Source organism: Aotus nancymaae, unplaced genomic scaffold, assembly GCF_030222135.1.
Source record: "Aotus nancymaae isolate 86718 unplaced genomic scaffold, 86718_ANA_hifiasm-v0.15.2.pri h1tg000040l, whole genome shotgun sequence".
Lineage (NCBI taxonomy): Eukaryota > Metazoa > Chordata > Mammalia > Primates > Aotidae > Aotus > Aotus nancymaae.
Window position 1 is genome coordinate 93978149 of NW_026988454.1, and position 14176 is coordinate 93992324.

At 31.7% G+C, this 14176-nt stretch overlaps 1 protein-coding gene across 48 annotated transcripts in view; it reads right to left on the minus strand.

Moving 5' to 3' along the window:
* Window positions 1–14176, minus strand: part of RIMS1 (regulating synaptic membrane exocytosis 1) — a 510482-nt gene that overhangs the window by 173356 nt on the left and 322950 nt on the right. For all 48 annotated transcript variants that reach the window (XM_012471847.3, XM_012471843.3, XM_012471846.3 and 45 more), the window contains 3 exons: window positions 4840–4907; window positions 2980–3090; window positions 762–861 (listed from right to left, as the gene is read on the minus strand). In XM_012471847.3, the coding sequence (XP_012327270.2) occupies window positions 762–861; window positions 2980–3090; window positions 4840–4907 (279 nt within the window). The remainder of the gene's footprint in view (window positions 1–761; window positions 862–2979; window positions 3091–4839; window positions 4908–14176) is intronic.

The window sequence follows — 14176 nt, forward strand, 5'->3', positions numbered from 1 at the left end:
ATCTAAAGATTTCTACTAAACTGTGCAGTAAAGTCAAATATTTTAATGAGATTTTAACAAAAATAAAAATTAAACAATTTACCAAAAATAGCTTTTAAAATATGTTAGTATTTAATATAGGGTACGTTTACATATGTTAAGTAATTTCATTGTGTCATGTTCAGGTTATAGGCAACAAAAATAAATTTCTAAATACCAACAGGTAGCACATCTGCATGAGTACAATATATGTCACTTTAAAATTAACTAATATTTTATTTTAATCCATATAAGAAATGTGATTATGATTTATAAAATACACTGCTCCTGAATAAGTGTTTGAGGACCACTCAGAAAAATTTTGGTAATTATTATAATATAAACTAAATAATTGTGACATGAAAAATTTTTCACAAAAATAATTGTTTTAGATTTCAAGTCATGTAGCAATATTATGAAGCCATCTACAGAAATGAGTAACTCTTCTATATTTTACATCTATCTATTTTTATATAAATAAAGAAGATTCCTACCCTTACTCTCCAGATTGCTGCTGATGTATAGTTACTTATTATTGCAATTGGTAAAAATGGATATTAGGAAAAAAATCTTTATTCATGCATTAAAATTTAGTGACTTATCTGATATATATCTATATATACATATATACACATTTATAAATATATGTGTATGTATGTATAAAACTAGCCCCAAATTGAAAACCACCAATTCATGTTCATGCATGGAGAACACACTTTAAATGTTAAAAAAAGAAACTTTACCTGCTCTTAGGTGTCCAACTACATCTGCTAGGCTACCCTTCTTTACTTTGGTGATGAAAGCACCAAGTCTTCCTAAGTCAGTCATTTTTCCTCCAACAACCTGAATAATTACAAATTTATAAATTTTCAAGATTCATACTAAAACATAAAACATTATTAGTTTGAGAAATTAATTCTACATTCTTTTTTGATGTACTTGAAATTGCATATAGAAACATTAATGAAGTGAAACACATTTTTTTTTTTTGAGATGGGATCTTACTCTGTCACCCAGGCTGTAGTGCAGTGGTGTGATCATGGCTGACTGCAGCCTCGACCTTCCAGGTTCAAGTGATCCTTCAATTTCAGCCTACCAAGTAGCCTAGACCACAGGCATACATGACTATGCACATTTAATTTTTAAAATTATTTGTAGAGACAAGGTCTTGCTATTGTTGACCAGGCTGATCTTGAACTCCTGGGCTCAAGCAGTCCTCCTGCCTTGGCCTCCCAAAGTGTTGGGATTACGGGTGTCAGCCACAAGCGCTTGGCCTACATTTTTTATTAAAGTTGCTGGGAGAACAATTTTGAAAAGAAAACATCTCATATTTGAGATGACTATGTGTCCTAAGGAAGTTTATGTACTGATTTCTTTCTTTCATTTTAGGTGCTGATTTCTTTCTATTTTTTAAAAATTTTTTTGAGACAAGGCCTCACTCTGTCACCCACAGTGGAGTGCACTGACATGATAACAGATGACTACAGCCTTGAACTCCCAGGCTCCTGTGATGCTTCTGCCTCAGGCTCCCAAGTAGCTAGGAGAAGGTTTGGACTATTATAATTTCACAATCCCTCCCACCATCCTGACTGAACTCCCACAGCTGGGACTACAGACGTGTGCAGACACTACAGTCAGCTAATTTTTAAATTTTAATTTTGTAGAGAAGGAGTCTTGCTATGTTGATCAGGCTGGTCCCAAACTCCTGGACTCAAGTGATCCTCTCACCTTTGCCTCCCAAAGTGTTGAGATTAAAGGCAAGAGCCAGTGCACCAGGCTGTACTGACTTCTTAAAAGCAAGCTTGTCCAACCCGCAGAGAGTGGGCCACAAGTGGCCCAGGATGGCTTTGAATTCAGCCCATCACAAATTTGTGAACTTCCTTAAAAAATTATGAGTTTTTTTGTTTTTGTTTTTTTGATTAGCTCATTAGTTATTGTTAGTGTTGATGTACTTTATGTGTGGCCCAAGACAATTTTTCTTCTTCCAGTGTTGCTCAGGGAAACCAAAAGATTAAACAGCCCTGTCTTGAAGTGACTTAACAATAAAAGGGCACCATAAATAATGCATATACTTAGAAGACAGGTGCCAGGTCTTCCCTACTTAGTCTCAAACAGCAAGTGTTTGACACTGTGTACATTAAGGTTCATTTTTCTTTATCATCCAAATTCATGTGTACCATTTGAACTATTTCTACATGAAGATAATATTCCATTGTCAAGATCAGATCTTGACCTCTTTTGTGTATCTGTAGTAAAATGTAGGTCTATGACCATAAAGACTATAGATTTGAACCAAGAAAATGGCATTTTTGGGAAGCAATTTACTGTTGTGCAAAGCTTAATAGCCTAAATGCATCTCTGCAACTGACCATCTCATCTGAAATATGTATCTCTGCCCCTAAGACTATCAAAGTCTGAGTTTTATTACAGAATATTTAAAAATCTATGTTTAATTTCTTCCAATGCAGAGACTCAAATATACATAATTTAAAATGAAGAGAATATCATCAAAAAGTTGAGATTCACCACATTTCTTGGTGGCATACTGATTAGTGGAGGTGATCAGAATTATTTCATAGCAGGAGTAATTAATGGTAATAATCAGTAAGCACTACTAAGTACATTAACTAAAAAAATTTCTTATAAAACTATTGTAATAAGAAAGTGATCCCTTTAATGATGTTTATGCTTCTGCTCAAGATACAATAAAAGTCCACATTATCTATGCTACTTTCCATTTAAATCTTTTTAATGCAAAAAATCATCCTGAACTTTATATTCAGAAAAAATACATTAGTTTCCCTAAATTTTATTTAATTTTCCTAACACATCTATATGCTATGTTAATAAAATTATATAAAATGTAAAAATGACATTTAAAAATCATTGCCAGAAACTTTGATGAATGCAGGCCATACTGTAATTCATCCTTCAAGAAACATTTTAAACCAGGATACTTACTTTCAGACCCAGCAATGCACCTGATTCTTTGGGCATGGTTGTTCTCTTGTTAAGAATAACACGTCCAATTAATCGGTCCCCCTCTTTAGATGGTTGCCACGTTACAGGATGCTGTTAAAACAGGAATGAAGTTTAAAAAGTAATATATACAGAATGAGATGCATTCAGTTATAAAAAGAATGAAGTCCTGCCATTAGAGGCAACATGGATGGAACTGCAGAACATTATGTTAAGTAAAACATGCCAGGAACAGAAAGTTAAACATTGCATTTTCTCACTCACATGTGGAAGCTAAAAAAATGTTGATCTCATAGTAGTACAAAGTGAAACAGAGGGTAATAGAGGCTGGGAAGGTAGGGCGAAGGGAAGGATAGGGCGAGATTTGTTAAAGAATATACAATTACAGTTATATAGGAGGAATAATTTCTGGTGTTCTATAGCACTACAGGATGACTATAGTTAATAATATATAGTTTCCAAAAGCTAGAAAAAGGATACTGAATGTTCCCAAAACAAAAAATGATAAATATTTGAGATGATGGATATGCAAATTATGCTGATCTGATCACTAAACATTACAAGTACTGAAACATCACTATGTACTGCATAAATATGTACAATTATTATGTATCAATTAAAAATAATATAAAAAAGAAAATAGGAACAAACTGGCAGAGTAACTTAGAAATCATTATTGAAAAATATAATGTCAACCTAAAAATACTTTAAAATCCTAAGAAATTGATAAATAAACTGGGCATATCCAGACAATAATATTATTCAGTGGTTGAAAAAAACCCAATGCATTATCAAGCCACAAAAAGACAGGGAAGAACTTTAAATGCATACTTCTAAGTGAAAGAAGCAAATCTGAACAGGCTATAATTCTAGCCACATGACATTCTGGAAAAGGAAAACCTATAGAGACAGTAAAAATATCGGTGGCTGTCAGGGACTCAGCGGGGAAGAAAGGAGGGAGGGATGAATAAGTGGTGCCAGGGATTTTTAGAACAGTGAAACTATTCTGTATGATTGGACACATGACACTATACATGTGTCAAAACCCCAGAATGTGTAACACAAAGAATGAACCCTAATGTACACTATGAACTTTAATAATAATACATCAATATTGGTTCATCAGTTGTAATAAATGGACCACACTAATGCAAGATGTTAATAACAAGGGAAACAGGCAGAGGAAGGGGTGGAGTGAGGAAGTATGTGGGAATTCTGTATTTCCCACTCAATTTTTCTGTAAACTTAAAACTGCTCAAAAAAGGCCTATTAAATTTTTCAAAAGTAAACAACTTGCTTTCTTTCTAATAGCCACAAATTATTGATTATGGCATGATGCAATTTCTTCAGTTAAAAGACATTGTAGGGGAAATCATTTCAGTAGACTTCATCTTTGGCTTATATGAATTTTCATTTAAAAGTATATTTCATTTGTAGCAGAAATTTATACTAAAAGTTTCTAAAAGTAGTTAGCAAATAAATATACATTTTTAAATGGTTCTAAATGGAATTGACTGAAATTTAAAAATATACCTGCTTATATAAAGAAAACTGATTCTGAATGTTAAATTGTTAATGTCAATATCCATAACCAAACATCTCAATCTTACTTACAGTCATTATCTAATAATTGTTTTTTAATCAATTTAAATTTTTTTCTAATTATTCAGTAATAAACTGCTTTTTTCTTCAAAATTATATTATCTTAAATGAAATCAATATTTGCCCTTACCAAATGAATAATAGAGCAGAACAAGATTACTATCTATCCTGTATCAGACAAAGGACAATGAACAGCACACATATTCCCTAAACTCCAAATAAACTTCCCAGAAAACTTACCGAACTAATAGGTGATGTCTCCCGGCTGTGCCATGTGGCAGGATCCAACCAGTAATAATCCAAATCACCTGTGCAATAGAAAAATAATAAAAAGTATAATGGTGTTGAAGAGAAGAGTGTATCACTTTAAGTTTTACTTCTTCAATTTATAAAGGGTTATAAATATCACAAGCTTGAGTGTGTATACTGCAGAATGATGTACACCTATGTTGCAAAGGTTGTGACTTGAATCACTGGAATGAATGTATGCTACAAATACACTTCCTACAATGAATGACTACCTTTTTCTCTCATAAATTAGTCAGAAAACACATATAAACGTACAGGAAAAAAAAAAAAAAAAAAAAAACTAGGGTTATTCTGCTCCTCTTATCCTTAAAGGACTGTCCATATTCAGCCACAGCTTGACATCTAGTGATGTTGGCTAAAATTTTATTCAATGAAATCAGGTAGACACTAATATAGTGTCTCCCTTTATATTTTCTGAACTGTATCATATCTTTCAAAATTATTATCTGACCTTTATCTTCCCTCATCAACCAAAACATATACATTTTTTAGAACATAGTCATGAGTAAATAAATATCAAAAATAACTTTTTCCAAAAGACTGGCTACAAATGGCAGAGAACTCAAAAGTTCTAACTTTGTAAATATATATTTATGAAGCTTTATTTTTGATCTTTTGGCTCAATATAATGCCAAAGAAAGCATTTGAGAAAAACCGAAAAATTTTAAGGCAAAGTATCAGTGCTTTCAGTATTTGTATAGGATGAAAAGCTGGAGAAAAAGTGGGTAACCTACATGAGAAGAGATATTAGGGAAAGCAGGGGAATAATTCCCTTTTATATTTTAAACATCAGATTAACTCAATAAAATTTTTCTCTACATAGATCTTGAAAGAGTAAACCATAAAGTGAGTAAAGCTTGCTAGCTAATAATGAGCTATCTGACTCTTGGCAAAATATGCTTGGTTGATGCCTGTAAAGATCGTAAGTAAAGAATTGGATATAGATGACAGACATTGCAGATATAGGCACTATAAACAAAATACTACATTAAATAATTTTTAATAATGTTTAAAATATTCAGTCTTAAAAAATCCATACACTTCAATTTCTTAGGAACTGCTTCCCTTTTCCTTTTATATACCTTAGAAGGGTTGAGGGCAAATGTTATTCATACAGGTACTACAATAAATATTCTTCAAATATTCACATAGATTACAGTAGTATATTCTATGCAGGGGTTAATATTAGAAATTGCATTAGCAAAAACTATATTCTGTTAAAACTTACTTCATGTAGATTCCATATTTCTCTCCAAATCATATACTTTAAAAATGTGTACATGGTTTGATGCCAAAAAAGATAGATCTCTAAACTTCTACTGGGCTACCTCAGTTAATGGAATATTAGGAAGTGAGAAAAGAACATTTTTTTCTCCTTTACATTTATTGTTTGTAAAAGTTCATATGACCATTCTCAAAGTAGCTCTCTCTTTAGTATTATGACACTGTTTGTTCTGAAAGAAAAACTATTTATGTTAATAAAGCTGAAATTACTACTAATACAAATTTGCAATTTGTAAAACAATATCCTCAAATTTCACATACTTAGTAAAGAGGCCTAATGACTTCCTGAAAGCTCATTCATTTTGAAATTTTGTGATAAATCAATAGAACCACAGACATATTTGCAGAGAAAGAGAATTTTATTTCCCCCCAAAAGAAAAACTGATCATTACATTGATAGCTACTTTAAGAAGTCTTTAAAGTTAAAAAAAAAAAAAAGACAAAAATTCATCCTACTTGAAACACTTAAAGAACTTAAAGAAAACAAAAGTTCATTGTATCCCTCAATAACTTGACTTAGGTCCTAAAAACTACTCCTTGGTATTCTTCTCAGGCTCATAACCCAATTTCTCATAAGGTGGTTCAACCCCATGTTTCACTAATATTATCATAAGTATATCTATTAATATTATAACTCTAATATGAGTGAAACATGGAGTTGAACCGCCATATGATACATATATATATCTCATATGGTGAATATTCAATCTGCAAAAACTGTTCCTTATAGGCAAAGAACGAAAAGCTGATGTTTTGGGATAAGATTCAATGGTGATAGTCAACGCACTTTATTATGAAAACAGTGCTATCAAGCAGTGCTATTCTTTGATATATAAGCTTTGTAGAATAATGATGTTGAATGGAGAATCTAATTTAATTGGTTTGGTACTGGATGACTATAGTTTGCTAGATGATTCCAATGCACAGCCAGCACTCTTATATTATCCTGTAATAAAATGGAGGCTACAGATATTGCAGGTTGAACAAATACTGTTTTTTTCCCAACTTTGGTCATACATAGTTTTGTAGCTATCTACTAAGTATTGCTAACAAATGTAAATGTAAAAAACACATTCACTATTTTAACATACAATATTTGTTTATTTTAGTATACAATTATACTTCCTTCATATTCTGAATGGTTTCTAATAGTTTTCTTATCACTAATTTCATCACCACCCATTAAAATATAAGTTTTACTTAAAGACTCAGAAAAAATAAAATCTAAAATCTAAATATGCAGTTGTAAACTGTATTTGTTTCTATCCCTGTAATTACTAAGTTTGAAAGATATTACTGAACTTTTAAGCAGTTTTAATTTGTCTTTATAACTCATAATTCACTATTATTAATGGAATATGCAACACTCCACAAAACATGCTCTTACAATATCCAGAATGCAGTATTTCATTAATACAAAACATTTTCCTTGATTATTTTTGTAATAGTTGATTAAAGATATTGACTGCCAGGTGGCATAGCTGCAAAATGATAAATTCATGGTATTTGCTTATGAAATCAATACAAAACGACATTGGTTCTAACAGTCAATAAAACTTCCAAGGAACTAATTCACTCCTACCATTAATTTAGAATCAGTAAATATGTTAGCTGCTTGTGTCTACAGAAATATCTCAAGTTCATAACTAGCCAAGTTCAATCGAGTGTTATACTTTTGAGCATTATTTTTTGTGAAGAACTTTAAAATTAACTTTTATACTATCCCTTGTGAAAAAGTAGGTTTTTAAACTTAATAAACATGCAATTATCAATGCAGAAATAAAAGTCAGCTAAATTACACGAGTTTTCTGTAAAGACAACTAGTACTTTCTAAACCCAAGTCATTATAATTAGAGTATGTTACAAAGCATAAACATGTATCTCTATCTCTATAATTTAAAATTGTGTATCTTATGATGTCTAGTGTTAAAGCACAATGGATTTCAATATGATCAACCAATGACAATTAAACAAAAATCCCTTCTAAATAATAGAGATGCATGATTGAGCATATGTATGTTAAAAATATAAGAAAACCGTTCCTCTAATTTCATATATTAAATATCTATTTCACAATTTACCTGACAGCTCTACTTGCCCAGGTGCAATGTGTTCCTAATGTTTAGGTAGTAAAGGAAAGCTTATCTACCCCAAAGCCTTGAAGTATTACAAAATCTGAACTTCTTGACTATCTCTAGAAGTAATATGCAGCATATTTCTAATACCATTATATAAATAATGATAAAATACGGAATTCAAATCAATTCTAAGATTGGCTCACAGCAACTCACAGCAATGTAATAACAATTCAAAATACATATATGCATTGTCACCTTAAAAAAGAGATTATTCTTCCTATATATTAATAGATTTTCATTCAAAAAAATGTAAATATCACAGACCAAAAATCAGAAGAATTATCCTTCCCAGGTATTTCCTGAACCTCTTAAAATATTTTCTTCTTTTAGTTTTTTGAGTCCTCTATACCAGGATGTGAGTTGGAACTAAATGAAACACTGAACAAAATATGTTTATTGAATGTCTGTATAGACTGCATACACAAAAAGCCAACTGAGTTATAAGAATAGGTTTTTAAGTTGAGACAAGATATTGACACATAGACATGTACCATAGTTACCATACATGAGTTAAATATTGTTTTAGTTACATTGTGATTAAAAATATAAACGTTGTAAGATTTTACAGGGATATTCATTTGGGAAAGAGTCTTCTCATAGATAAGAGTTAAAATCTGAAGTCTAGGAACTTAGATAAACTCTTAACTCTGGATTAATATACTGAAAACACCACTTTGAAATGTTTCTTCATATTTTAGAAGTCTTTTTAAGATGGTCCTATGCCCACAAAGGGAAAATGTGCTTCCACTTCCTCTAAATTATATATAATAGAGGAGCTAACTTTGGAATAAATCAGCAATAATTTCCTATATAGCAAAGTTCTAGCGAGTTTAATTTCACCTAACTAGCAGTCAGAGATAAGAAACACACATTATTTAACAGGGCTTATTATCTAGGCATTACAATAAAATAGGAAGATATACTTGTCAAATTTAATCATTAATCATACAATCTATGAAATATTAAAGTGTATTTTAGAAATAAATCTATGTGTACTGTTACAAAATTTGTAAATTATCTTTTGCAATTATTAAAATAGTGAAAAATTGGTCCTCAGATACTTTTTGTTAATTTTATTCTAAATCCAGGCCAATATTTACTCCCTAAACATATCTGAAAGCAAACATTGCATAAAATTAGGTAATACAGATTTGTGTCCCTTGAGCTCAAGGCCTAAGGTAGGCTAGAGGCCTCTCCAGATCATCGGTGTTGAGCAAGAACTTCTTTAACAATTTTAAGTAATTTAAAATTCAATTTCCAGCTTTGGTTCTAGGACCAAAAAAGAAAAAAAAAGGTATAACTCCTTGGGAGAGTTGCATATCACCTCTAGCCATTAGGAGTTCATTAGCCCTGTTGTTTTCCAAATGCATGTTAGAAATTTTATTGTGGATGGCAGCTATGTTTACCACTAAAGATATTCAACATAAGAGAAATACAAATCAAAACCACAATGAGATAGCACCTCATACCTGTTAGGATGGCCTATTATAATAATTTAAAAAGAAATCAGTGCTGATGAGACTGTGGAGAAATTTTGGAACCTTTCTACATGGCTGATGGGAATGTAATCAGTACAGTCATTATGGAAAACAGTATAGATGTTCCTCAAAAATTTAAAAATAGAACTTCCATATGATTTAGCAATACCACTTCTTATCCAAAGGAATTGTGATCACAATCTCAAATATATGTCTGCATTCCCATGTTCACTGCAGCACTATTCACTATAGCCAAGAGAAGGAAACAATGTCCATAAAGAATATGTGGTATATACATACAACACAGTATTTCTCAGCCTTGAAAAAGAAATTCCTGGCATTTTTGACAATATGGATGAAACTTGAGAACATTATGCTAAATGAGATAAACCAGATAAGGACAGATACTACATAATACTACTTATATGAGGAATCTAAAATAGTTAAACTCGTGGAAACAGAGAATACAGTGGTGGTTGCTAGCAGATGGGGAATGGGGAAACAGGGAGTGTATACTTTTCTGCAAACACATTAAGTTGTATACAATAAATACGCACAGCTTTTTGTATGTCAAATATATCTCAATAAAGTGTTTTGTTTTGTTGTTTTGTTTTTGAGACTCAGCCTCACTCTGTCACCCTAACTGGAGTGCAGTGGTACAATCTTGGCTCACTGCAACTCTGCCTTGCGGGCTCAATTGAGTCTCCTGCCTCAGCATCCCAAGTAGCCGGGACTACAGGCGTGTATGTACCACCATGCCTGGCTAATTTTTGTATTTTTAGTAGAGACAGGGTTTCACCATGCTGGCCAGGCTGGTCTCGAACTCCTGACCTCGTGATCAGCCTGCCTTGGTCTCCCAAAGTGCTGGGATTACAGGTGTGAGCCATTGCACCCAGCCAATAAAGTGGTTTTTTAAAAAAGAAAAATATTTCCCTTTTTAAATTCCCCTTTGTTCATAATTGCACTCTGCTTCCATCCTAAAACCAAGAACATCCCTGTGTCTTTCTCTTTGATATGTAACTTTCATAAGTCAAGTAAACTGAAGTATTATTAAGTTGATTCATGTAAATGTATCAATTATTTATTAAGTGATTGGTGTGACAAAGATGTTTTTATTCAGAAACTATTAATACTCAATAAAACCTCCTGAGTTGAACTACCCCAGAGTGATTAAATATTTGCTTGAAGCCCTGTGGTGCCATCTTTATGTTTTATAATTTTAGGACACAGGCAAGGAAACTCAGTAGCTGGTCCAGGAAAGGGAAACTTTATTAACATTTGATAGAGGCAGTGCTTCTTCTGGTTGTATGTATTGTTGTTGAATTTGGGAGCAAATCTTTGGGATGCAAACACCACAATGACACAACTCTACAAAGCAGTTATATGGAACCCAGAATCAAAATTTCTGGCTGAAACATGAGCTCAGTTGTTCAACTCAGCAGATAACTCTCGTAAAATTCTCTCTTTCTTCTGAGAGTACAGTGAGATCATGTGGATGAACTACTTTATAACTACAGAACACCACAGAAATGAACATTGTCAGAGTATAAAAATATATGCTAAAAAACATTTTGTATTTTTAATTATAAGCATTTCTGTCAATTCTAATAACATGTACAAATTAAGAAAAAGATACTTTTCTACCCAGCAGTTTACTTATTTGAAATCTTGAGTAATCACAAAACTTCATTGTATTTGAATTTCTCCATCAACATTATTATATGCTAATAATCATACTCATATAACACTTATAAAATCAGCGATTATGCAGTAAAAAGAACCTTGTACTCAGAGTTGGAGACTTGTGACTAATCCTAAATCTGCCATATTAGGTGCATTCTTCTCATCTCTATTAAGCTTTTTTCCTTCTGCAAAATGAGAATAGTGCCTTCCCTCACAAACATTTCATGAGGATTAACTGAGATACGTCAGTATGGTGAATTGTAAAGGAGTTTAGAAATAGAACTTAATGTCTCCTTACACACTTAAGATGAGGAATATGAAATAATGATGTTAGAGATCAAACTTACAGTTAATTAGTGATTGTAACCAAAATATACTTAATATCTGTAATCTTTGCAAAATATTCTTGAAATGAGCTTAGGAAAATGCTTAAGTCCTGTTGTTTATAAAAATTATTAAATGGCCAGATTATTCAAGAAATCCCTAACAGTGTTTCCTTGAAGTCAGCTTGTACTATATCTTAAAAATTATTTAGTAGACATTAGTTGTAAATAATATTTATTTTCTAATAGGTTATAAGCTTCCTAACTTTGTGTGATTCTTTAGTTTATATTCCTTAAAAAACTATCTAAACAATAACAGGATTGATGGTATTAAGAAAATAACTATTATAAGTTAAAACCTGAAACAGGGTCACCATAGTTAATGGGGCTTTGAGAAAACAAAGAAACCTCTGTCGGCTTTGAAAAGGGTAATAGATATTGAGAAATTAAAATAAATTTGAGATAGTAAATATCAGTCATCTGATTAATTCTTCCTAGTTTTAAAAATTATGTACATTTACATAAATTTAGATTTTTGAGACCACATGAAGCTTTGCAGTCCAGAAACATTCCCAAAACACCATGATACTCAATGCCATTTTTTTTCTTACCTTTACTTTGGCCTGGTGCTATAAGGCCTTAGAGAAATTTTATAAATTAAAATTCCAGAAAGTTTGAACAACAAACACACAAACACATACACACACATGCATGCACACACAACTCTGTGCTTAGAATTATACAATAAAGATGTGATCATGGTCTTCAAGAAATCTAGACCATACTGTGTTATCTGTATTAAATGACAATGAAAATGTATCTGAAGAAAAGTCCCCAAGGTCATTGATAATAGGCAAAATGCTTTCTACATATAATAGTTTGGAAAAGAATAAATTTCATGTGCAAATATGACCTGAGGCCTAATAACTGAGAAATTTCTCCCCCAGAATCTAAATATAGAATAGTAAGGTAACCTGGATAACAAATCATAAAATTGTCAATCTTAGGGATACTTGTTTTTTCAATACAATGACTCTTCATAAATAGTAATTTGGGAAGTGCTGTACAGCAGAGGGAAATATTTCACTGCAACTTTCCAACTGACCAGGCTTCCACATTGACACTGAGTATTCCATTCACGTGGGAGAACAGGTTGTCATGTGCAAAGTCTCGGAATAACCAGCCAGGAAACCCTGTGGAAAAAATTGGGGTTTATTTGTTTTCATTGTTTGGGGACTGGATATTAACCATAGGTTTAAGAAATTGTTGTGCTGGGCAAGTTCACAGCAGAGACATTACAAAAACAAACTCTACATATAAATATCTTTGATAAAGGAAAATGTTAGTCCTTTTCCAGACACAGGCAACACTAGCAAAACAGCATTAAGTTGAAATAATATTCTGAATGGTAATGCTATTACCTGCCTCTATATCCTAAAGAGAAAAAAAAAAAAGTAAAGATGGATAAATGCTTTTAGTGATATAAATGAGAATAGTAAAATGAAAATAAAGATGGATTTTAAGACTAAACAGAACAAAACATAAGTACTTATATAGTACTGATATTTCTTATTTAAAAATAGACGATCAATCCACAAAAAAGTAGAAAAGTTTATACTCTAGCAAATAGTGGGTAATATAAACATGTTTTGACACCAGAGATCCCTCAAGTGACTATAAATAGTTTGTTTTTGTCTTTCTTTTCTATTTATTCTATTTATTTTTTGGTTTGTGTTTGTTTTTATTTTGGCTATGCAAACAAATAATTTATAGATATAGGACTTTATTTTTAAGTTGGAAATTCTTTAACTGGCAATGGAAAATCACCAGGCACAGAAGTTTGGAGAACATTTTACTTTATGCCTCAGCACTGTTTTTGAGAAAACTTCTATGTAGCCATATTAATAAACCTCCAAAATTATAGCCATAGAAAATGAGGTTGCAAAACACTATAGTCACTGGTCTAACTCTCTGACTCAACGCAAAAGTGGTCAAGCTTTATAAAGTCATGAGTCACGTTCTTTCAACTGTACTCCAACTCCATGTGACAGAAGTAAATAATTTAATAAGATAAACCACGAAAAGAAATGAGGATAAGGAAGCAATATCAACAAATACACATAGCTTTTGTGTCCATTTTTTATTAAAAGGCAAACTAAGTTAATGTTGGTCAAAAATTAACTTACTGACTCAAGAAAGGAATTATCTTCCAGAGTCCCTAAATATTTGAGTGAATAAATAGTTCTAAATCTATATTTCCAATATAATTATTTAAAAATATCTTCATATTAGAACAGTCTGTTACTTTAAAAAATAAGGAAGCCTCACTGACATAGACTAAAATTGTTCAATATTGGTTTCT